This window comes from Dermacentor andersoni, chromosome 6 (genome assembly GCF_023375885.2).
Source record: "Dermacentor andersoni chromosome 6, qqDerAnde1_hic_scaffold, whole genome shotgun sequence".
In the NCBI taxonomy this organism is placed as follows: domain Eukaryota; kingdom Metazoa; phylum Arthropoda; class Arachnida; order Ixodida; family Ixodidae; genus Dermacentor; species Dermacentor andersoni.
Window position 1 is genome coordinate 53,262,658 of NC_092819.1, and position 23,339 is coordinate 53,285,996.

At 43.8% G+C, this 23,339-nt stretch overlaps 1 protein-coding gene across 2 annotated transcripts; it reads left to right on the forward strand.

The window, feature by feature from the left end:
* The first annotated feature begins 163 nt into the window (after nucleotides 1-163).
* On the forward strand, nucleotides 164-22,016 carry LOC126522891 (vezatin-like). Of its 2 annotated transcripts, XM_072288731.1 has the most exons (14): nucleotides 164-312; nucleotides 513-656; nucleotides 1,190-1,264; nucleotides 2,575-2,705; nucleotides 4,201-4,473; nucleotides 5,894-6,051; nucleotides 7,164-7,306; nucleotides 8,584-8,668; nucleotides 10,440-10,659; nucleotides 15,057-15,217; nucleotides 16,034-16,143; nucleotides 18,404-18,427; nucleotides 19,334-19,399; nucleotides 21,424-22,016. In XM_072288731.1, exons 1-14 carry the CDS (start codon nucleotides 280-282, stop codon nucleotides 21,958-21,960), a joined length of 2,160 nt encoding a protein of 719 aa, XP_072144832.1. In that variant the 5' UTR covers nucleotides 164-279; the 3' UTR covers nucleotides 21,961-22,016. The 2 variants fall into 2 exon arrangements, with proteins under 2 accessions (XP_072144832.1, XP_072144833.1); XM_072288732.1 differs by lacking the exon at nucleotides 18,404-18,427.
* The last annotated feature ends 1,323 nt before the right edge of the window (nucleotides 22,017-23,339 follow it).

Below are 23,339 nucleotides of genomic sequence, written 5' to 3' on the forward strand. Positions count from 1 at the left end.
AGAGCACCGTGTTCGAGAGCATTCGAGAAGATTCCATGGCAATCAATTTTGAGTGCAAACGTAGAGATAAAAATAACTAAGCAATCTAGCTTTATTTCAAAGCTGTTCAAACCAGCCTCAACTGTTTCTGATTGGTACCTTGCCGATCAGAAGCATGGGCGCATCGGCATCAACGGCTGTTCGTATTTCACTTCACGTTTAAAGTCTCGATTTCGCAAGTGTTTCCAAATTTAGAAGAATATAAACATGAAAGCTGACTCCAGCGAATGCTAAGTGAAGATGGATTCCGACGACGACGGCGTCATACTGCCGGTAAAGTTGATCGTGGTCCTGCCAAACATGTCAAAGAGAGTTTCAGTTCGTTCGCGGAACACGATCGCGATTCTCAAACACTGCGCGGTTGCAAACACAGACGTTTTCGCCCGCGTTTTATTTGGATTATCGAAGTTTGACTCCAAACGAGTGCTGCTGTTTCGTGTGGACCGTGATCGATCACAATCACTGTGTTTCAGAATTCGCCGTTGTACGTTCACCTCACCGAGGCCGGCTTCGAGATTCCCGACACGGATGTTGCATTCGCGCAGACTTCTGATGATCGACGTCCAACCTTGGAGAAAGCATGTCGTCTGCCTCGTTCCAAGATTCTCTCCTTTATGGTACGCTAGCAGTTATGTGATTTGCCGCTGTGGCTTCTCCATCCTCTAAATTCATAACACTTCTACTCGCGGCTTACGGAGCAACATCTTTAGCACCGGAGAAGTCTGTCTTAATAAAATGCCCGTTATCCGGACACCTCATGTTTCTGGGGAAGATAACATCAAACAAGGCGATGTATCGTCTCTGTGTTAGACCTCAGACACACGGATACTTCCGATCGTGATTGAGCCCGATCGAGATCGTAAGTTCCCCGTGTGAACATGGTCTTATTTTTCAAAATTGAGCATTGTATGTTTCAAGTGCTGTCAGTCGAGATCAGCCCAATGTCACGTATGTGCAGCATATGCGTTTTCCTGTACTTTATTCTGCAAGAAGGCCTGCCATGACAGCAGCAATTTATTGTTTTAAAACTCGATAAGCTCGTATGATAAGCAGCAGTACAACATGTTAATCACCACACTCCAATATGAGTGCATCTTTAGCTCTCATTCAGCTGGATAGACATGTACATACTGCATCATCTCTCTTTCAGCCAAATGTGCTCACTCTTTTTTCAAGTGGGCTGTGCAAAGCCAAGTCTGCAGTGCTACATTCATTTCATAACTTTGTAAGTATTGCCTACTCTTCAACTTTATTAGCTTCTTGGCTACAAAGTCCATGCTGTACTAGCGCTACCAGTTTTTACTGGTGTCACCAAGGATGAGTTGTACCAGGGTCCTTCAACCCTCGTTGTACTCATGCAGGCTACAGTTCCTTTTGCTTTTCTTGCCGAAAATGAGCAAAAGGCTAGTTGCTCTGCTTGACTGCGTGCAGGTGTGCTATTGTTGGTTGATCACATTCAGGGATATCACTTCCAGTGGTTGTTGATTGACTTAGTCAGTGGGCAAAACTCTTGTCGCTCGAATGCGGCTGTTGTGCCACACCATACAAAAGTAAGAGAGTCCCTATACAAAAAGAAAAGCAGAAAAAGCCTTAGTACCAGACATGTTGCTTATTTGATACATTAATTGAATATAAAAATAAAACGCCTACACATTCTTTAAATCGGGACAAATTGGTAACCCCTAACGCAAAATAGAAATACACTGACTAGAAAGCTGTTGAAACCAAGAGGTGACAGAATAGGTGGGTAAACATTATTGCAAAGTGAAAAGGATTTGTCCATGATAGAGTTCAAGTTGATTTAGATTTTATTTTATTAAATGGAATGCAGAGTGTGACAATACAAAATAGTTGCAAAGTATAAACTCTTAATCGCATTTGCCGTTAGAACATACGTTAGAACATAAAGAATGTACGGTTGCAGCAGAAGTTTAAAATAATGAGATAAATACATTAAAGCTTATTGGAAGTAATTACAGTCAAACTGTTAACTTCTTACTGCATAAATTATTATTTTGTTCTGAAAAAATTAGACATGCCTTTGTTTGGGCCAAATATCCCTAAACCAACCTGCTTATTTCTAAAGAAATGCTTGGTTGCAAATTTATGAGCTACAATTGCCGTGTATGATATATGATACACCATGCATTTGCGGGTATACTTTATGACCATGCAAAAAGATATTTAAAAGTGAACGTCTTTGACAGACATATCTGTCTGGCTGGTTGGGCAATATTAGAAGTAAGAACTGCTCTACCAAAGGTTAAGAAGTTCCTGACAGGTGGTAGTGTAAACAAGGTTATACAGCAATGAACAAGAAGTAATTTCCTTAGAACATTAGGTGATCAAGGGCATAAGCAACAGCAGTATTCAGCAACACTTACCTTCGCTTGCATAAGCTCGTGCTTGCTGTTACATGAGCAACAGTATAACTAACCACAGCAGAAACACCATGTAGAAGAACTAATTTTTTTTAAAGAGCCAAGTTTGATCCAGCAAAAGTTTGAACTTTATCTTTCATCGTTAATCTTTCAGGATGGAGAACCTTTTTTAGAAAGTGTTCTGGGAAGTCCGTGTCTTGATGAGGAAGATCAGCGGTTTCTGAGAAATCTTCTTGAAGCCAGAGATTTTAGTGTAAAAAAAGAAAATTTCCAAGGCAGCTTCTCGTAAGTACATTTCTTTTAATCTTTAAGTAGTAAGAAAATATGCATGGAAATACTAATTACAATTTACAACCTGAGGCCATTCTTGGACAGTAAATTTGCCTCATTTGCACAAAGGGTAGCAATAAGTCTTGTAGTGAGGCATCAGTGTCCATTTTAGATATTTTTGTGGATCTAGCATACTTGATTGGCTCACTTAGAGGCCTAAGTAGGATTTTATTGGATAGTGAGTTTTTCTTAGTTCGTTTTTAGCGGAATAACCTTTTTTTTATTATTAACATCAAGGATTGTCATCGAGATTTACAAAAACAGTAACATGCCGGGTCACTATGTGCACAAGACCACTTGCAAATTAAATGCTGCCAACATGATTAATGAAAGGTTGTATGTCTTACATGTACTGTTCCTTAGTGATGCCACCAGCTGCAAAAGTCTATACTCATTGTTGCATAGATGGAAGGCTACCGCTATGGGAGGAAAATTTAGTAAGGAAAGTGCCTAAATTTAAAAACATGGCCATGCTATTAACGGCAGGGTTACTGCAGTTTATAACAGCGGCCTTCTTTATTTTGTTCATTTTCTAGGGTGTGGGTCCCATTGTAGCAATGCTGATATATAAAAGTGGCCTGCAACACTTTTTCTTCAAAACTCAAAATGCACTGGAGTCAATGCAATGCCTTTCAATAAATATATTCTTGCAGAAATTTTTGAAAAGGACCTAATCGTAACAAAGATATAAAGAGTGCAATGTTTGGTTCCCTTTTCTCCTCAATACAATGTTTCCTCTTTGCCGGGACAGTGTCACTAGCAGTTGCCTGCCTGTTGCTCCTCTCTCGTTTTTTCTTCGTTCTGTGATGCTTTTCTAGTAACCCTTCACGGTTCATGCCTGACAGTGATGCCAGGGCGATAATGAAGGGAAATAATGGAGTGGTGTCAGTATGGGTAGGACACATTAACAACTGCAGTTTCCTTGTTTACCAAAAAATCAGAGAAGTGTGCATCTGTGTGCTCGAGCTTTCGCTTGGTAGTAACTCATGATGATGGACAATCGCCAAATGGCTGGTATGCATAGGCTGTCACAGGTATGTGGCATTCTAACTACAGCCACATGGCCACAGTTGGCAGCTGATGCATGCCTCAAGCACTCAGTGGCTTAACAACAGTATCTTCATGCAGCAGTGATAAAAAGACAGCGGCCTGTTATTCTGATGCTGCTCTCCCCCAGACATTGTCATCCTTGTGCTCCACAACATCGTGTGCGGGAAGTGATAGAGAGGGCCTCTAAAGCTTCAGGAAAGAGTGAGCGATCTTTCGTGCGAGATTATGGGCTTCCTGCTGCGTGCAGCGGAACAATGTCTGACTCGTGTGTTCATGGCAGCATTGTCTGTAGATAGCAAACATTTTCTTAACCGTGTTCAAGAAGTGTAGAGTTGCTGTAGTTCTGTAAAACTTCATTTCCAGAAATTTATCGTCGCGGCTTTTCTCCTTCCCTCTGCAGCACCTACAGCATTGTTGCTGCTGTCGTCGTGTGCCTTGTCGCGAGGTGCCTGTCTGCAGAACAGCAAAGCCATACCGAGAGCCTGCTGGTGGGAATCGTGGCCTGCGCGTTGCTGCTGGCTGCCGGAATGATCGTTGTGAAGTACTGTCTCTTGCGTCAGTACAGAGCAAACATCCATGACCTGCTGTCCACGATGCAAGAAACGCAAGTGATGATCAGGAAGTCCCTGCAGATTATCCAGGAAGCAGAAGTGGTGGCCCGTGGATTTACCTTGTGAGCCCTTAGCCATTACATTTACCCAAATGACTTTTTTGGCTTCAGTGACTGCACTATGAAGAAGCACTGACATATCTTTAAAGTTGTAGATATAAAATCTGTCACATGCTTGTCTTGTGTATGAGGCATGCGCTTGGCAAGTATGAAGGTTGGGAAACACTTGAGATATCTCATCTTGATGCTTAAACTGTTCTCCGAATGCCAGACCTGGTGTCATTGGCACTATTGTGACGTCTCGACGCAGAACAAAGTCGGCTTAAAATACAGCTAGGTATGATGACGTTACTCACAAAAAATAAATAAGCACTGTGTACGTTACTCTTGGTTGCATTTGCATCTACGTACCATCTACCTCCTGGGTACCGAAACTGAAACGGGTTCATTTCGTAGAAACATGTATTATAGTAAATTATTTGGGGTGCTCTTACACTGGCCAGTATTTTTTTCTATGGTTTAGAGGGCTTGGACCTTCATTTAAAAGAAAGCAATGACAACTTGAAAATGTCATGTCAGTGTTCCTTTAGTAGGGGCAGAGTGAAAAAGAATACTTGTGCACTGAGAGTTGGGTGCACTTCGACAAAGCCCAGGTGGTCAAAATTAATCTAGAGCCCTTCACTGTAGTGTCCTTCATAGACCAGATATATTGAAGAATTCATAATAGCTCGAACTGGGACAACAGGAACATCAAAAAGAGAGGACGAGTAGCGCTTGTTTTTTCTACATTCGTGTCATCTCGGTCCGGGCTAGCGCAGCTACTAGTGTTTTTTAAGACGAGGTGTTGTTTTACGATGCTAAACTCAGTCAATCAGTCAACATTTTGTGTTTGTCTTATAATAAACCTTTATGCTCATTTAAGGGTGAAAGCCATAGCACATGACCGCAGAAAGATTTCTTCGCACCGTTCATGACTTGTACTGTGTGCCTGTTCTGTAGAGATATCACTTTCCTATTCCTTAATTATATAATGCTTTCTACATATAGGCCTTTCAAGGGCCGGTGGTCCACAATATTTAACACTTCTAATTGTCTGTCACATCGCATACAAATAATCAACAGTGTCTGAACAAGGGTATTTTTTGTCAGGATGACGAAGAAAAGTCCCCTTGTTGAAATGTTAGCTGCAGCAACATTCCTTCTTCAACTGCAGTTGATCGCTTCAAATCTCCATCTTCCCATCTTGATTGGCATACAAATGAGTAATGTGGCGCTAGAGTATATGAAGACATTTGTGCTGGACATTTTTAGGACCAGTTTCATGAGGGCGAAACATTACAGTGGACGCAATGCATACCTACTCTTTATCGCACCAAAACTGTGTATTGAGGAGTAACCCTGACTCATTGATATGCGTGAACAGCACTTGCGTGTCTATGGCAGCTTTGTTTTTGCATAACAACATTACCTGACTTTATTCTAGGGCTTCTCACAATGTCCCTGTTCACCGAATCGAGATGAACATGCTCATGCCGAACTTGGATCCTCAAAGACAGTGCCCCGAGCTGCGGAGGTCTGTGTTCCTGTGGACCCGAGAGCTCTTCCTCATCGGGAAAAGTGCAACCTTAGAAGCCATTGAGTCATATCCTTTCGATGAAATCTTTCTGTGGCTTGTCCTGGTGTTACTCACTACTGGTACTCCATGGTTATGAATAAATTTGCCATTTCGCACCAATTCTGAATTTGTGGCAAAAATACCTAGTGCACTGCAATGAGCTGTAAGACTCGGAAGTGCTGAGTGCAGTATCGCTGGCATTTAAAACTTGCAGAAGCATGTGAACAACCTGCATGTTACGCTTCGCACATACCCGGTCTATCCAGCATGAGGGCACTTTGGGCCAGTCCTGGCCCTAGAGTAAGAATAGTCAGATATCTGTGACCCGGCTCATAGGCCGAGCTGACTGAACACTTAGACTTCCAGGTCAGCTCAGGCTTGTGCCCATGTTTGTTTACACAGGCTCGTCATATACATCCAAGTATGGCAGAGCTGTTGTGCAAGAGCTTGCTTTCTGCATGATATCTTGCAGCAACTGTTGCTGCTGCTCAAATTGCTGTGCCACATTGGCCAAACATTTTTTTCAGGAAACGTAAAATGAATGGAAGATTTGCAGCACTGTGAAAGTGTTTTCGTTCTCATGTGCAGTTCTTAGCCTACCACTTTTCCACACAAAGAAATGAAAACTACACCAAAGGCTTTTGTTCTACTTGAAGCAGGGAATGACATCACAGAATCTCCTGGGCCTTACGTTTACAGTGACAACTTCATTAAAAATGCAGCTAGGAAATGCTTCTTACACGCTGTCACTGACACAGTGAAGTTTGGCTTCTGCAGCAGCCTTTATGGGTTCCATCAGTGCCCAGATGGACTTATGCCAGCCCCACTGTGTCCTATGTTTCAAGGCACCAGCACAGTACCTGGGCCAGCATGTGCAAGCATTGATTTCGCTCATTCCGTTTCTTTCTCATCATCCACTTATCAGATTGAGCCGAACCTGGTAATAACCTAGGCAGACCACTACTCAGAGCTCTAAAACTGCGCAATAACAAACAGTATTGGAATAGAATCATTGCATTACCCCCAGCCATGTCTTTACTTTGGAAGAGCTATTTCCTCAATGGCTTGGCTGTATAAATATACTAGATGCATGCAGCTGCAATGTGGTCTCGGAAACCTTAACCATGTTATCAGTACACTGTTCCACTTGAAGGTGAACTCGACGTGAGCACCATCTACCTGGCCTGCACAGCCCCTGAAGATGTCAGCAAAGAGCTTTTTGCCCCACTCGGCAAAGCCCTTGAAGAAGGAACCGAAAATTTTTCTCTTTCGGCTCTCAAGGTAACGTGGCACCACTAGAGTTTTACTGCTTCTATCTCGGTATAAACAACAAAGCTTTCAGTTTGTTAACTATGAGTTTTCTATTGATACCACTATTGGTTAATGAATTCATGGTTCGAAAAGTGAACTGTAGAATTCTAACACAGGGGACGTGAGATGAACAAAAAGGACAACACATACACAGACATTTGTGTTATCCTTCCCACTCCTATTATGCACGTTTTCCATATCTAACTTTTCAAACCACGAGTCCTTGCAAACTTGCTCACCTTTCTGTCATTCTACATTAAATGGAACTAACATAACACTCTAACATAACTATATTGACCAATAAATTTACAAATCTACATTTGGGCTCATTCTGCGATTTTGCTAATGTTTTGTCAAGCTTCATGAAAAATAAGTTCTGTTTGTGAAATGTATCCCTCATTGGTCTTTGACCATACCATTGGAAGTTTTCTAACTGTGAAAGGACACAAGAGGGGTACCTGCCATGAGCAAGCCTGCTCAGAAAAGTTCCTGAAGCAAGTGAAATCGCTGAAAAAGATCACTGTAATCTAAAAATCAGTGTGTTGCTTGTCAGTTAGTGCTCTTCCAAGTTTGCTGCTGCTTGTCTGCTGGATCTAAAGGTAAATCATTATTAATAATGTGTGTATGTATCCTCGCACAAAAGGTGTTTGGTCCGGACAAGCTTAAAACAACAATGCGTGCAACCCCCTTTGAGGTGTTGTAGGATATTTATCAATTTTAACATTCACAGGTTATTCAGAGGCAGGTATGCCTCTGAATTGAGTAAATATCGTACAATTTAAACAAGTAGCATCTACTGCAGTGGTTTACTACAGATAGTAGTTAGCAGAAGGATACAGCGACTCTGCTTCAAGCTTATAAATATGTCGAAATGTCCACATTATAAACAATGCTCATTATATTAGTATCATTAGCGTATTGTTGTGTGATCACAATACGGTGGCACTCATTTTGGAATGAGCATGTGTCTACAATTTAATTGACTCCATCTACTAAACTCTTCTGTAGAAAATAGAACTTAATGCAAGGATTCAGTGGCTCGACTTCAAGTTTACGAATCTGGGGAAGCACTGTCTATGCTGACAACAATGCACAGTTTATTGATACTGTCAGCGTATCATTGTGTGATGGAAATTGTGTGGTATTTAAGCTACTTGTGTTCTCTGGAACTGGAATGGTTTGTTGTACATAAAGACTGTTGAATAGACACAGCTTACAAAACTGTGAAACCTTGTCTAACTATGCAGGCAATGCTGTATCTCATGCACATCCAGCACTCAGAGTTTCTCCGGAGGTTGTCCCTCAGTTTGATGCCTGGAATAAAGAAAAGCTGTGAGTATTTTGACCATATCAGGCCAGAGATCAGACTTCGGCCATTGCAGTTTATGATTCATTTCAAGAAAAACTGGCAAAAGATGTACATTTGCATTGGTATAGCTTACTGGAAGCATACGACTTGATTTAAATGCATGTTGTACCTATAATACAAAACTTCACTTGAACGAAATCAGGAAATATCGGTAAGTATTTCAGTGGAGTGAAGTTGATTCAAGTGAAAAATTACATCCCAGGGCCTTGTTACCTCCAAAACAGTGTAAACAAACATTAAGTGCCAGGTAGAGACATTACTTTGGCATTGCTCGCAGAGGTACGCAGACCCTTTAGTACCTTGGAGATGATTTCACCATTTCCTCTGTTTGTGAATTTAGTGTACGAGACATAGTAAACCAAGTAAATATGTCTCGCTATTTATGTAATCTTCTGGCAGAGATGTGTGGGAAGTGCAAAGGCTTGGTGTAGCATTAGAGTTGGCTAGCACTAATACGCTGTGATACTACAAAAACTTTCGAGGCTGCAGAGCTTTCATCCATCTGCACTCTGAAATCAAATCCACTCTGGCAAGTGGGTTGCGTGTCAGGTCTTGTGGCATCACACCCACTTTTATCATACTCTCTGGGACCATGGCGTTTAAGCGAAGCAGACAAAAAAAAAAAAAAGCCAAACTTGTTTTTCCTTCGTGTCTGCATCACTGAAGCGCCATGGTTCCAATAACTGTGATCAAATAAGCTAGGCCAAAAGTCCGTATCCCTGTCACTACAAGTTGCACAATGAACAGTACTTTATTTACATGAGCATAACATGACCACAGATGTAAGATGAGAAGGAACTTTGATGACTGTGGGAAAAAGCAAAAAAAGAAATAGCATCGTGAACATAGCATGGACTAATAGCAGATATTACAACCACATTTGCAGATTTATAATGCAGTCTTTTAGCACCCTCTCTAGGCCACCCATGCACATGCAAGTGTCAAGGAAAATGTTTGTCCAACTGACATTTCCATTGACTCAGATTGACTGAAGTGAGATTCAATTTAGTTGGTTTCAATGGAATTTTGGCAGCAGATGTTGCACAACCTTCTTTGTTTGTTTATCTTCATGCAATGTCTGCCGAAGTTTCATTTCTCTGCGTTTATAAGGAAGTTATACCTGTACCAATACTACTACTCCATTCTTGTTTGAGTGATATACCTCATAAGGGCCGTCCTTACTCTATACATGGCACCTGCTGTGATGGCTCATGTACTCTGTGCAGTCAAAATTAATCCGTAGTCCTTCACTACAGCATCTCTCAAACCCAGTCTTGCTTTGTCACATTAAACCTGTAGGAATTCGGCATCAGGTGACAAGAACAGACAGCCCCACGGATATTATGCATTACTGAAGAAGAGGAAGACCAGCATTGCGCCGATGGGGTACTGCTGTCTGGGAATTCGTGGACGCAAGTTGCCCACACTGAGCAATTCGTTCTTGCGAAAAAAGCAGCAGCATCGCAGACAGGGAGCGGCAGAATACCAGCACAGGTGTGGCCCTAAACAGCTAGCTTGGCTTCGGACTTGGGACTTCTCCCCGCACATCGTGTAGTGTGCGCGGGTGCAAACTCCGGCTTGCTGGCCGCAGTTTGTCCTGCGCTCAACTTCTTTCTTGGCAACAAGTTTCCTGTAAATAACTTCTAACGTGCATTGCGGCAACGTTTCCTACAATCCCCATGTCTGAATCAATCAAAAACTATACCTGGCATGATTTTTCTCCTTGTTTCCCAGGTATCTTTGATGCGCTGTCATTGAAGACAATCGTTGTCGACCTCAGAGCCAGCATCCAAGCCCAGCTGAGGAACCTCAGCAACGCCTACCAGTTCTACAAGAGTAGCCAGATGACTGAGGAGCTCGAGAGCAGGCCACTGAGGATGCTGCAGACAGCACCTCATGAGCTTCACATGGCTGCTCACAGCTTGGGGCTACATTTGCAGGCAGCCTTGAAACGGCAAGTTTGCCTTCTTATAGAATGTACACTCAACCAGCATAATAAACTCACAGGTTCTCATGTTACACCCAAATGGCTGCAATACATTAGCATTGCATCTCAATATCATTTGATGGTCATCCACACTAATTCCTCCTCTGTTCGTTGCTACCTGTAAACTCTTTATCTCGTTCTCCTTGTATCTCTGTGCTAACTAGCCCATTGTCCCTTAGCAATGCAGACTGGGCAATATTATCTTTTTTTTTTTCTTTTTCTACATGCTCACACTAACTTATGTATCTCTGTGCTCATCTTTCTCTCTGTCTGCCTCTCCATATCTCTTTTTCTTTTTTTCTTTTTTTGTCTGTGACTCGCTGTATCTGTTTCCCTCCAATCTGTCACCTGTTGTTTGTATTCGTTTCACGTAATCCTGATACTTTGTATGATTGCTTGGTGCTGTGTCGGTAGTGCACCAGTAAGAGAACAATACAACGACAGCAATGAATGTGCTAAATGTATTAAAGGACTGGTTTATTAAAGTGCATTCTAGCTGCAAGAATACTATTGAGTGTGGGTGCCAAATGCTCCACGCCAAATGTGCCTAACGCCCAGCACGTTATGCTCCTGCTCATTGTGCATGCAAACTCCCTCTCTTACTCGGAATTACACTTTAACAGCTCCTACCAAGGCCAGCAACCATCCTGTACAGTATTGACATTAAAAGTAGAAAAGTAAAAATACTTCAATATCACTGAATCAAATCAAACAGTGAATGTTTAAATAATTCAATTTGTGAATCAAACATCTACTATTCGATTTTTCATCTATTCGGTATATTCAGTGCAGAGACCCGCACAGTGTCACATGTCGCATCTGCCTCTTGTGCTCCATGCCACGCAAGTGAAAGCCTAACTTTATTGTTTTTGGCACCAAAAGAGTGCCAAGTGCGATGCCAACTGGCTGCCCTGCTGACCCAGGAACAGACTTTGTCTTTGTGAGCGCCGCTTCCCTGCTGCATGTGCTCCCGAACATCTGCCCGATGTGAGGATCACACATACAGGTCAGGGCCGAATGCCACAATTCGCAGAATGGCACAGTGTCAGCCGAAGCCACCTCTGTTGGTACAATGTTCACCCAGTTCGACAGGACCAATCAAAGGGATAATGCGGTACGGATAGAGGGAACGGCAACGAAAGCATAGCATATTTCAGAAAGTTTCAATGCACATGTGAAGATTGGGCCAATTAGCTGCCGAAAGGCATTGTACTATATGCGGCGATGAACTTCACGTGGCTTCAAGAGCCATCAGTCTAATTTGTATGCGTGATCTCAGTACAAATCACTGATGAGCCACCTGTACGAATGTATTAGTGGTAAGCATTTCGCAACAGCTTGAGGCCCGTTACCACATTGACTAGCGGCGAATTTTTGTCACAGTGCGTAGGCCATTAGGCCTAATCAGCACTGCTTTATTGGGCATTAGCGACTAAAGTAATGGTTTGGTGCAAAATCAATGCAGCTCTATTCACAGTAGCCATGTGATACTTGGAAAGCCGACAGACCGCCTCACAAATTAAAGCAAGTGCGCAAAATGGCAACAAAGTTGCTCGTGGCCACCATGTTTGCAAGACACCGTGCAATGGCTTATCATTCCGGACACCATTCATAGACGCACATCAGTTCCTTTTTGTAGTTTCAAGCAACCCATCACATTGCTAGCTTTGGATTTACACGGCTTGTGTGCAAATGTCACGTCTCAGCTGTATGCACTTGCGCAGACGGCTGATGAACAAGGAAAACACAGGCTGTGTCACACAAGCTTGCTGTGACCCTCCAGATTTCAAAATCTTTGACATGTGACAAATCATGCCGAACATGACAATGTAATGGCGCAGACGGCACCTGCTCTTTAACATGAGTGCGGGTCTACACACAGAGAGGTGATCGAGTTAAGTGATGCATGGTCCTTTCATCTGTCACTCTGATTGGCCTTGCACTAATCCGCCAGCCATAAAGTTGGGATAGCTCTTCTGTATTTGGGAGAAAAACTGGAGAGGAATACCCAATATTAAATTGAGATCGTCACTAGTACACAGTACAGAAGAATGTCACGAATTCTTTAGCTTCAAAAGGAAGAAAAAGCAATTGAATTATGTTCAACAGGCATTCTATTGATAAAAAAATATTTTCCAGACCTTCAAATACAAGAATTGAGCCATAATTAGTGCTGGAATACTAATTTGGAGTTCCCTTTAATAAGGGCAGACCTTACTGTATATCTTGATTTTTATGTATTTAAGATAATGATAGTTTGCTACATTCTTGTCATGCAGTGCTAGGAGACTCCCTAGCATGTGCTGCATCATGTTTCTTGCCTAAAGTTTGTAAGCAGTAAATTTTGTGAAAAAAATTTTCGATATTCGATATTATCGCCAGCATTTTACAAGAACGAAAAAATGCGCGCCGCATCCTCAGTGTCCCAAAGAGCTGTCACACCACAAGTGTCTGGCAAGGCACCTCAAGGCAACACTGGGCCGCGAGTGCCACCTCACCACGTGCTGACAGACCTGCAGCTTATGCTCAAGAACCAGATGACTGGCACGTGACAAGAGGTGAAGAGGAGGATGACGTTGGAAGAAGCGAAGCTCGAGGACATTTTTGTTTGAATGTTGAGTCTCTTGAATTGACGGGCACAAGTCACCCAGAATAAATTAGTTTTATTAGAAATGGCTGTTGCAACTATTGGTTACAATATTCAGCTTTTTCTTTTCTTGATTCTTTCAGTATTCGATTTGAAATCTACCATTCAGTATTCAAACACCCCTAATTAAAAGATATCAAAGCAGTGATCTCAAACATTTGTCCCACTTAGCCTTCTTGAATTTTTCCAAGCACTTTCTCCATGTGATATGCGCTTGACATTGTACTTGTGTTGTGAGACGTCCTTGACGAATGCAACATGAGCCAAAGAAGGAACAAGCCACTGCCCAGCAAAATAGGGGGCGGTAATAGGAAAAGGGAGCAGACAAGGAAGAGGAGAGTGTAAGCTGCGGGGGGCTCGGAAAACTGGCAACAAGGAGGCGGTGCCGGTTCGTGGAGCGGAGGAAAGGAAAGCATGCCTAGATGGAGCCAGGAGGCAGCCCTGCTACTGCAAGGGACCGGACTGTTCCAGGGATGTCCGTGGACGACGGTCTATGGTCAACCTGAGCCTGGTGGATGGAGCCAACTGTCCGGTCAGGCAAGAGGACTGGGGCCTGGCCTACAACCTGGGTCCCGCTGACCGTTGTTGAGTGCCGCTTCTGTGCCCCAGCCCAGCCGACGCTTCCCGAAGAGCGCGGCTACAACCCGTGCTCCAACCATTCCTAAGCATTGATCCAGCACCCGGCCCTATTGACGTCTCCTGGAGAACGCAGCTGGGACCTGTTCATCGACCGTGCTGGTTGCGACTACCAAGCGTCACACTGAGGCCAACATAGACAAGGGACCCTGCGGTTCATCCACTGCCGCATCCTCAGCAACTGCCCCGTCATCTGGGCCAACAAAATTTTTCCCGGTGAACCTGTGGTTATAACATCACTGTGACTCTATGTCTTATCACGTCGTTAATGGCCGTAGTAGAGAAACATTTAGAGCAACTGTACAGCTTTGATCGCTCCCTGCTGATATGTTCCTGCCAGCTATAACAAAGTTTCTTTCTTTAGGTGTCTTTGCATGTGTTGTAGATATAGCTTAATCGATCTTATGAGAGCAGTGTGAAAAGATTGCATTTTGTGTACAAACGGCTCGGTCTATTATTCACACCCAGGTTGCCCTTGCGTGCACAATATTTTCCCAAGCACCTGACCTAACACTCCACAATAAGTTGTTCCAAGCCCTAATTAAGTCACTTGATATCTTTTGAAGTGCCACAATGCAGCCTGCATGTAGCCATGTGCTATGCAAGTTGCCTGAAGACCAACTTGTGTTTGACTCCCATATCAAAGTAGGATACAAAGATGGCAGAGTTTGGTACCATTCACAGTGGCCAGACTATGCCACAAGTGATGGGCATCCTGTTCTTGCCTTTCCACATCTATGATCTCTTGTGCTGTGTAGACACCATAAACGTGAAGTGCAGGTGCCAAAGAGGCCCATTGTCACTGTCTATTTGTGCCTTGTTCTTGTACACGTTACAGGGTTTGACCGTTGCATTTTAACATTTCGATAGCTTTTGTCATGTTCAAACAAATACGCTTGGACCTCAGTATAATAAACACGGAGCCCGTGAAGCTCTTTTCCAGTCGTGGCGGCATGGTGTCGGTCCTTCCTCTGCACGGCTGTGCACCTGTCCTCTGTAGGTTATGCACACTGACAAAGTAAACTAATAGCTGGACTTAGGGTTCCAAGAATCAAACCTCAATTCGAATCGATTGTTGCAGCACCCAGGCAGTTGAAAGCATCACCGAGTCGATTGGAGAGGATGCTGAAATGGAGTCACTGGAAGCCAATCTCGGATGTCTGCTGGCTGAAGTCAAAGCAGAGCTTGCGTCAAGCTGCAGCTGCCTTGAAGAGGTGCTTATGCTGCTGGACAAGAGATCAGGTTGGTAGCAACATGGGTCATGGCGACCATAACCGGTCAACTTCCTTCTTTTCTGGAAGGCTAGTTGCAGCGAAATTTTCGACAGCTTGACAAGCTGGATTTCAGATGGCGTAAATATAAAGCTGCCTCCCTGCAAAATTTTACGTGTGAAGTAGTGCAGGCAGATGCTTCACGAAACGCCTGCAAAAAATAGACATTTTGATACCTAAACTAAAGAAAGCCAGCCTTACCACTCGTCAGAAATGATGCAGAACCTGGAAAATTGAGAAACAGTGTAGCTTCTAGGCATGACCTCGGAGATTAGGACAGCGCCCACGGTATGCTTAAAACCTTGGAGACCACGTTCTGAAGTTGGCGTCATATTCGCTAACCACCAAATTCCCATGTCGTCTGCACAGGCACTGTTTAGAGGCTAGTAATAAGTAAATTCACTAGTACATATTATATACTCACTTATAACCAATTTAGCCAAAGCAAAATTGGTTGCTCTTAGCTTCGAAGGCTTAATCTTGTGGTAATGACCGACTGTAACACACCTGCTCACTCAGCGACTATGGCGTTGTGCTGCCTAATACAAAATCACGGGCTCGATTCCCAACAGCCGGGGCCATACTTCAGTGGGAGTAGAAGGCAAAAAAACAGCCGTGCGATGAGACCTTTGGTGCGTGTTTATGAAACAAAGCTGAGGTGGTCAAAATTAACTCCTAGCCTGCAAAATAAATTGTTCCTCATTATCAATTTATGATTATCTGGCAGAACACCCAGCTACTTAATATAATTTTATGAACACTGATTGCATATTCAATCCATGCGCAGCACCCAAACTCTCCAGTGAGAGCCCGACCCTGGAGCTTCCACCGCCTGTCACAAGCACTGGGCCAGTTGTAGTCATAAACGAAGATGACGTTCCTGTCATTGAGGATGAGGTGAGAGCCTTGTCACTGTATCTGCTACCATGGCTGGGTGTTGTTATGGCTACCACCACTTGTTACGGAGACAGGGTTTCGGCGACCTTCGCTTGGAGCTCAAACTAGGTTGACCATCGGAGAGGGTCCGGCAGGGAAGACAATAACAGATAACATATCCTTACGGGTGAGTGGTACACCCTAAGACAAAAAGTGTAGCAACGTTCGGCGTGCATGCTCCTGCACGCAAGGGCAGAAAAGATGTGTCCGTGGCGCCTCGCTGGCCTTCTTATACCCTACCCCATCTGTGCAACCTCATTCTCTCTTGCTCCCTGGTAGAGGGCCTTGTCAGCATGCTTGCCAGCCCACAGAGGAATTCAGAGAGAAAGCACTCCCTGGCGTAGAGGGGGTGAACATAGGACAAAGCAGAGTAGGATATGCACTGCTGCATAATCCCATTACACACACCTGACGAACAAGTCTTTTTATGTTGACGTGCGTGACGATTAGGCACGTTGTGTCTCGGGCGTTTGGCATCCATTTCATTCATTGCCACACAAAGTGAAGCGTGACAGTGGCTATGACACTCCACTGCAGTGCTGACTACGAGATCGCCCCATCTGCTTAGATTTAAGTGCGCATGCCTGATCCAGGGCATTCATTCCACTCACAACCACGTTCCTCGTGGCACTCATGTCACTGGAAAATTTAGTCCCTGTGTTCACAGCCGCAGTCATCAGCAACTGATTTAAGCCCACTGCAAGATGAAGGCCTCTGCCTCTTCCAGAGATCTTCACTTACATCTGTTCTGCATCACCCAAACTCATCCTATGATTGCAAATTCCTTATCTCATCTCTCCCTCAACCGTATCCTTTGTTGTTAAGTAAAAGAATTAGTTCCAATGGAAAGAAGCTTCCTTTCCTTCCTCTGGCCCAGATACTGTTACATTAATAGATATGCTGTTATCTGTTCGACACAAAACATGTGCGGGGCCGGTACAATGTGGCGATGCCTTACACTCTATGTCACTCTTATTATCCACTGTTCACGATAGGCTGATCCCATTGATAACGCGGGTGGAGCATCACTCTGACCACTGAAGAAGCACGTAAAGGCATGACATCAGAAAAGGCATCGTATAAAATCACGGCCGTGCTCAACTCTGTTATTTTCTTTTAATTTAATCTCAAGTAGTCTGTTAAGATTGCTTGAGGGACATGCCGAGGCCACAGTCATTCAACCACCATGGGAATGATGAGTAGTATGTGGATTCCTCTGCGATTTGGCATGGATTTGCTGCAAAAGGAAACTGCAGCTTCATTTGTTGTTTGTGGTTCAGCTGTGTTATGTCCTAGTTGCAAAACAGTTGCAACATTATTCGTTCACAACTACTTCGTTCTGTCATGTAGCTTGTGGGGTCTGAAGCACTCTTGGTAACATTCCCAACACCAACGCCTAAGTTATTCGAGAGTGCGATCCCGCAAACGAAAATGCATCCATGTGATAGTGTTCATCCAAGCTGGTGCCACTCTCCAAAGCCAAATAGGAAGCCTTGCGCAAGACAGTCCTGTACAGCATTCAGATGAGCATGCGTTTGGTCCACATGCGCCAGTGTCCCACACCTGAAGGGGAAAAAAGAGCAAGTTCATCTTGTACCCGAGTTACCCACACCGTCCAGTGGCACTAGCATTGAAGCACTTACGCCATCTCTCGTAGCTGCGTGTGTATTTTGAGAGAAACTGAATGCCAAGAGACGCAATATTCATGCAAGGAAAACAAATGGCAGGGACACAAGAGAGCTGTTCGAAACGAAATGGACAAAGTTTGGACAGGTCCATGTACGACCCAACTTGTCTATGCTGGATGAAGTAGTGTGCCGGTGGCATATGAAAGCACTAGTACCAGACTTCTGACATCTTTAGTATGAAACTCTACCCTTTAATCTGCACTCCTGTCTTTTCTATTGCCTGTCGCAGAGCCCTTGTCTTTCTTTCAAGTGTCTTTCTTATACTCCATGTTTCAGTAGGCTCCTTTCAATAGGAAATTGAAGAGACCATGTGAACCTGGTTGTCTTTACATGAGTTTAGCTGTACAGAGCTACGCTGAATCTATGGAATGCTAAAGAGAGGGCTCCAAACTGTTCAGTGTATCAGCGCATTTACATTGACGGAGTGTGTCTCCAGTAGAAGTCTACCTAATTAACCTTATCATCTTCAGTTCACATACCTCCTGTATGTTCTTGGGCTTACGCAGTGTCCCATATTTTATTTGCTCCTTCAGAAACGTGAAGAGAAACCCGACAACGTAAGTAAAATATGCATCTAAGAATTCATATTGGCGTGCTGAATAGGGAACCTGCAGTACTAAAACCTATACAACGTCCATCACCTGGTGAAGAGCGACACTGTTAAAGGCTCCCGGAGTGTTATTCTATACAGTATGAGTGCACATCAGTAATGAAAATGATATTTTGTCTGTGAATAGAATAGTTCACATTCTTGGCCTAAGCTAAACTCTCAGTAGTACAACGCGCAGTGCATTTCGCAAAATGGAAGAACCTGCGGGATAGTAGAACAGAAGTTTGGCAAGAGTGGGTGCCGTGCTTTCAAGCTTGTTCATATTTTGAAGGTAGCACCATAACTGACGCGCAACATGGGAAAGATGCAAAGAAACTGGTTCATATTTTGGAAATAGGAACCAATACCATCTTGCCCAGTTTACTATTCTTCCTAATGTGATTTCTAGTTCCAAGGGCTCTTTTGTGTGTTCCAACGCTTTGTCAGTCGTATTGTGTCTTTCTTGTGTTCTGTGTCAGTTAAAGCGCAACCCTAAAAATATGAATCAGTACCAGCTCAACCTGTTTACTGATCTTCTTAACGCATTTTTCAAGCTTCAAGCAGAGTGTGTGTGAGCTGTGTTTGAGAGAACTGTATTTGAGCGCTAATAGTTCCCAGCCATATGCTGTTTGTCACTTTATATGATTATTGCCCCGTGAACAAAACTTTCCTTTACTATGTCAGTATAGGTACAGCTGTTGATTGTTATGGGCAGGTTACAGGACGCACTCATCGCCAAAATCTACTGCACTTTTCTTATCGTCATGCACCAGCTTGCCTTGCCGGCTCATCGAAGCATCACTTCCATCGATTCCGCATGATTGTTTTGTTGCTTGGAGTAGTTACATGTTTTTATGCTTTTGCTTTATTCCAGGTATTTGAAGCGCAGCTGCCAGACAAAATTGAACCTGGTGATGTTGACGAAGGAGATGACTATGATGTAAGGAAATTCTGGTGGCTGTCAATTACACATCTGCAGTCAGAGTTGATTGACAATTGAAGAGAGCAGCACATGACTGATTTAGTTTTTACATAGATAGCTAATAACATTTCATATTCCAACTACAGCATAGGTAGCGATTCTGATGCTGAAGAACCAAGTGGTTGGTTATGTGTAAACCGGAATCTGGAATGCTGAAGCTGTTGCTGCAACTTTACAGCTCTGGAATAACAAGGGTTGTTAGAACAACGAGATGGCTGTTTAAAAGGGGGCCCTGGAACACTTATGGAACATAGTAAGAAAACCTTGCCAATCTGTCGCAGAGGCTGCCGTGTACACGTGAGCCAAATATTACTGCATTGCATGCAGCAGGGAATTTACAATCTACTGTCAAATGCAGTGTAAAAATCGTTTCCTCTCGCTTCCAGAATGTCGTCATGCAGTATCATTGAAAGCAGCTGGCCTACCAAAGCCATTGGCTGTTTCGCGATTGCAAGAGTGTTCTCAATGATACATAACTGCTAATTCAGTGTTAAGTAAGTGAAATATATACATGAGGTATGTGATCTCAAAAGCACAGGAAAATAATTTCATCATTGCACTGTGTGTAGCTGCATCTGCTGCTTGCGGTCTCCCAGGTGGCAGCAGCGTGTCACGTAGTGTAATCTATCACGGCTGCCACGGGGCGCAGCGATGAGCACTTTCGCCGCTGCGACGCTCAACTTTTGGCTGGAGCTTTGCCCTCTTGGCTTCCAGTGTGCGAACTGAGACGACAGGAGACAGAACGCCAAGTGTCAGTGTGACAACTCCACTTTTAGTTGAAGGATTTGAACAATTTGTGCGACATAAGATTTGTGAGACAGTGTCCTTTAACAGTGAGCCCATTCTATGATTAGTTAGAGAAGTGCATTAGGCCCCCTTTAAGAAATACCCATAGAAGACCCTTGTAAAAGCTTTTCGGAAAGGCAGACCTTTAGATTTGTTAGTGCTGTCCTGCAGTAGTTTCCATTTAGTGCACTGGTGTGCAGGCTTCTGTGCGTCCAGACAACACATGGATGAGGAAATCATGCAGACAACAGCAGTGTGACTATGTGTCATCTGCATTGTAGAAAAGCAGTTGTGAAGTACCAACTAATCTGCGGCAGTATTCTCGAGCAATCATTTTCGAGTATATGATCATTTTCGCGAGGTGTCGCGTGACTGGGGACAGGACACTTCATCGCATGTACAGCTGATAGCATTCCTGGCTCTGTGCCTACCTTTCTACCTTCAGACAGTGCCAGGAACAATGTCTGTCTTATACTTTGACACATCTAATGTAAAATTGCACAAAATCTCATGAATGTAATCATATTCCCAAGAATGGTCACATAAGGACACCACCTTCATCTGGAATCCTTTAAAAAAAAATTGTGAAGTGTGCCTTGTGATGCCTTCAGATTTCAGGTTGTACAGGTAGGCCATTCTGCACAGTCAAAAATAATGTGAGTTTATTCAGGGACCATGTCGCAAGCATTAATGCCGAAAGCATGACTTGAGCCTGAGGTCACGGACCTCTGCTAGGGCTTGTGAAGCAAGTGCTTTGAGAAGCAGTTCATACTTGCAAGCTTCCAAGATGACCACACAGAGCGGGGTCATTCCATTGTAATCCCAGAGCCCTCAAGTTGTAGCAACAGCTTCACCATTCAAGTTTCCAGCTTATGCATGACCAACCATATAATGAAGTCATAAAGTTATAATGAAGTCATCAGGACTCAGCTGCAGTAGTTTGATGTGAGCTGTAGCTTTGACAACACTTGCGTTATGCCTATGGTGAGCAGTGACATGTGCATTGGCAGAGGTAGCTGCATCTCCAATCTCTTGACGTTACAAAGTTTTCAATACAATACTGTTCTCTCTCAACAGAGCACATTGATAGCCCCCCCCCCCCCCCCCAACAATACCTTTTAATTAGTGCATTACTATGCCAAGCATGGCACAGAAGTGCATTTAATTTACACTGATTAATGCATCTCTGCTTGCAGTTTCCTTCGCAGAAGAAGCACAAAGAGGCTTCTGCTGTTGTGTTTAAGGAGCTGAAGAGCGTGCTTGTCATCAAGGCCAAGGAGCATCGCGAGCGAGAAAAAAATGCACTAGCGCGTTCTGGAGTCGAGGGAGGGCAATTTGACAAGCTAGGGTTTGTAGTGCCCGAAGCCGAGGGCCCCGCCGAGAATGACGGTCACGTCGGCGATTGCTCTCTCGCATTCGAAGAAGGGGCGACGGCGAGGAGCACGACGCCAATGCACAAGACTGCCATGGGTGACGAGTGCTCCGAAAGTCCGGAGTTTCAGCTTAGCCACGCTGGAGAATCGGCAAAGCAGGAAATTGCAAAAGATGCCGTGGACCCTGCCGCTGGGTTCACACTACCGTCCTTCGAGGGAATGTGCATGCCTAATCCACGGCACATAGCCCTCATGGCTGCAGTAAGGTCTCAGCAGCTGACACGGATGCCAGTCAGCACGTTTGAAGATGACGTGAGTGACAGTTCTTTGGATGAAGGTGAACAGGAGTGTGATGCGTGAACACAGACAGGGACGTTAATTTATTAAATTACATTTACCAGTACAGAACATTTTCATCCTTGTTAGTGTGTTCCTCATTTCTTGAAAATGCTGTGCTCTGGTTGTGTTTGTCATTGATGAAACTTCCTTGAGTTGCAAAATTGTTTCACAGGCATAATGCTTAGTGTGGTGCTGTCTTTCAATAACAGTATAGTGTAAAAAGGCTGTGAGGATGCATGTGTGTGGTGTGTGTGCAAACATGCATATGCGCACCTGCCTGTGTGTGCAAGCATGAAATCATCACATCAGTTAAAGTGCTGTTGTTTACAGAGGACTTCCTTTTTCAACATCTCAGCTACATGTTACTAAATTGCAACTGTATGGGGCATATTATTATACCAACGAATTGACAACGGTCTGAATTCACAATGTATTTTCAGTCGTCTGAACTTGTGCATGTTAATGCATCAAATATAGCTGTTTTGCGAGCTTGTCCCTTAAGACTTTCATCTGCAAAGCATGAGACTGCTTGAAAGCCACATGGCATTCTACTGGTGCTGTCTGCAGTTTCTGTGTTTCATAGCTTTTTGATATCTCAATATGGATGGATGAATGGATGTTATAGCGTCCCCTTTGGAATGGCATATAGGCACTGTAATTATGTGTATCCCAGTGGTGGTATAATGTACTTCACAATGAGCAAGGTTAAGTTTCATATCGCTTCATTTATTTTTAGAACTTGCTTTATTTTTTATTTATGCACAGTTTGCTGCGCCCACATGTACAGTACTTCCTTTAGGAAAAGCATTGTGCTTGTATTGTACAGCCCTCGTCACAGCTGTCTAGAGTGTGAAAGCGGTGTGCCTCCAAGACTGTTGATACCGCTTACAGGAGTTAACTGGAACGACGTAGTTGCTTCTGAGCATGCTCTGTAAGGTGTACAGGGTTTCGTCACTCGAGATCATAATCGTGCCGCTTGTGCAGCTCCTTCTTTTTTGCGATTCTGCCTGATGACAGCATGCACGAGCGAGCAGTTTTTTGTCACATGATGAGCAGCTGCGTCTGCGTGCCTTGAAGCACACTCACAAACTGTTCCTGCCACCTAGCACTTAACCTGGCACCCCCGCCATCATTGAGCGGAATTGTAGGAAAGGGGGAACTGCAAAAGTGTCATGGTTACGACTGCAAGTGGCAAAGCTTCCAGTGCAAGCTCAGGAACAACTTTGTCATTCCTTCTTGCTCCAGCAGGTGGCACCAAAGGTCTTGGAAGCACACCACTCCTACATTATAGACAGCCTTGACGAGCCCTGCATGTCCATAGACTTGCTCTCCCCGATGGTGCCTTGAAGTTTGTCAAATCTCTATGCTAAAATAAGAACTTCACATAGCCTACTCCGTAA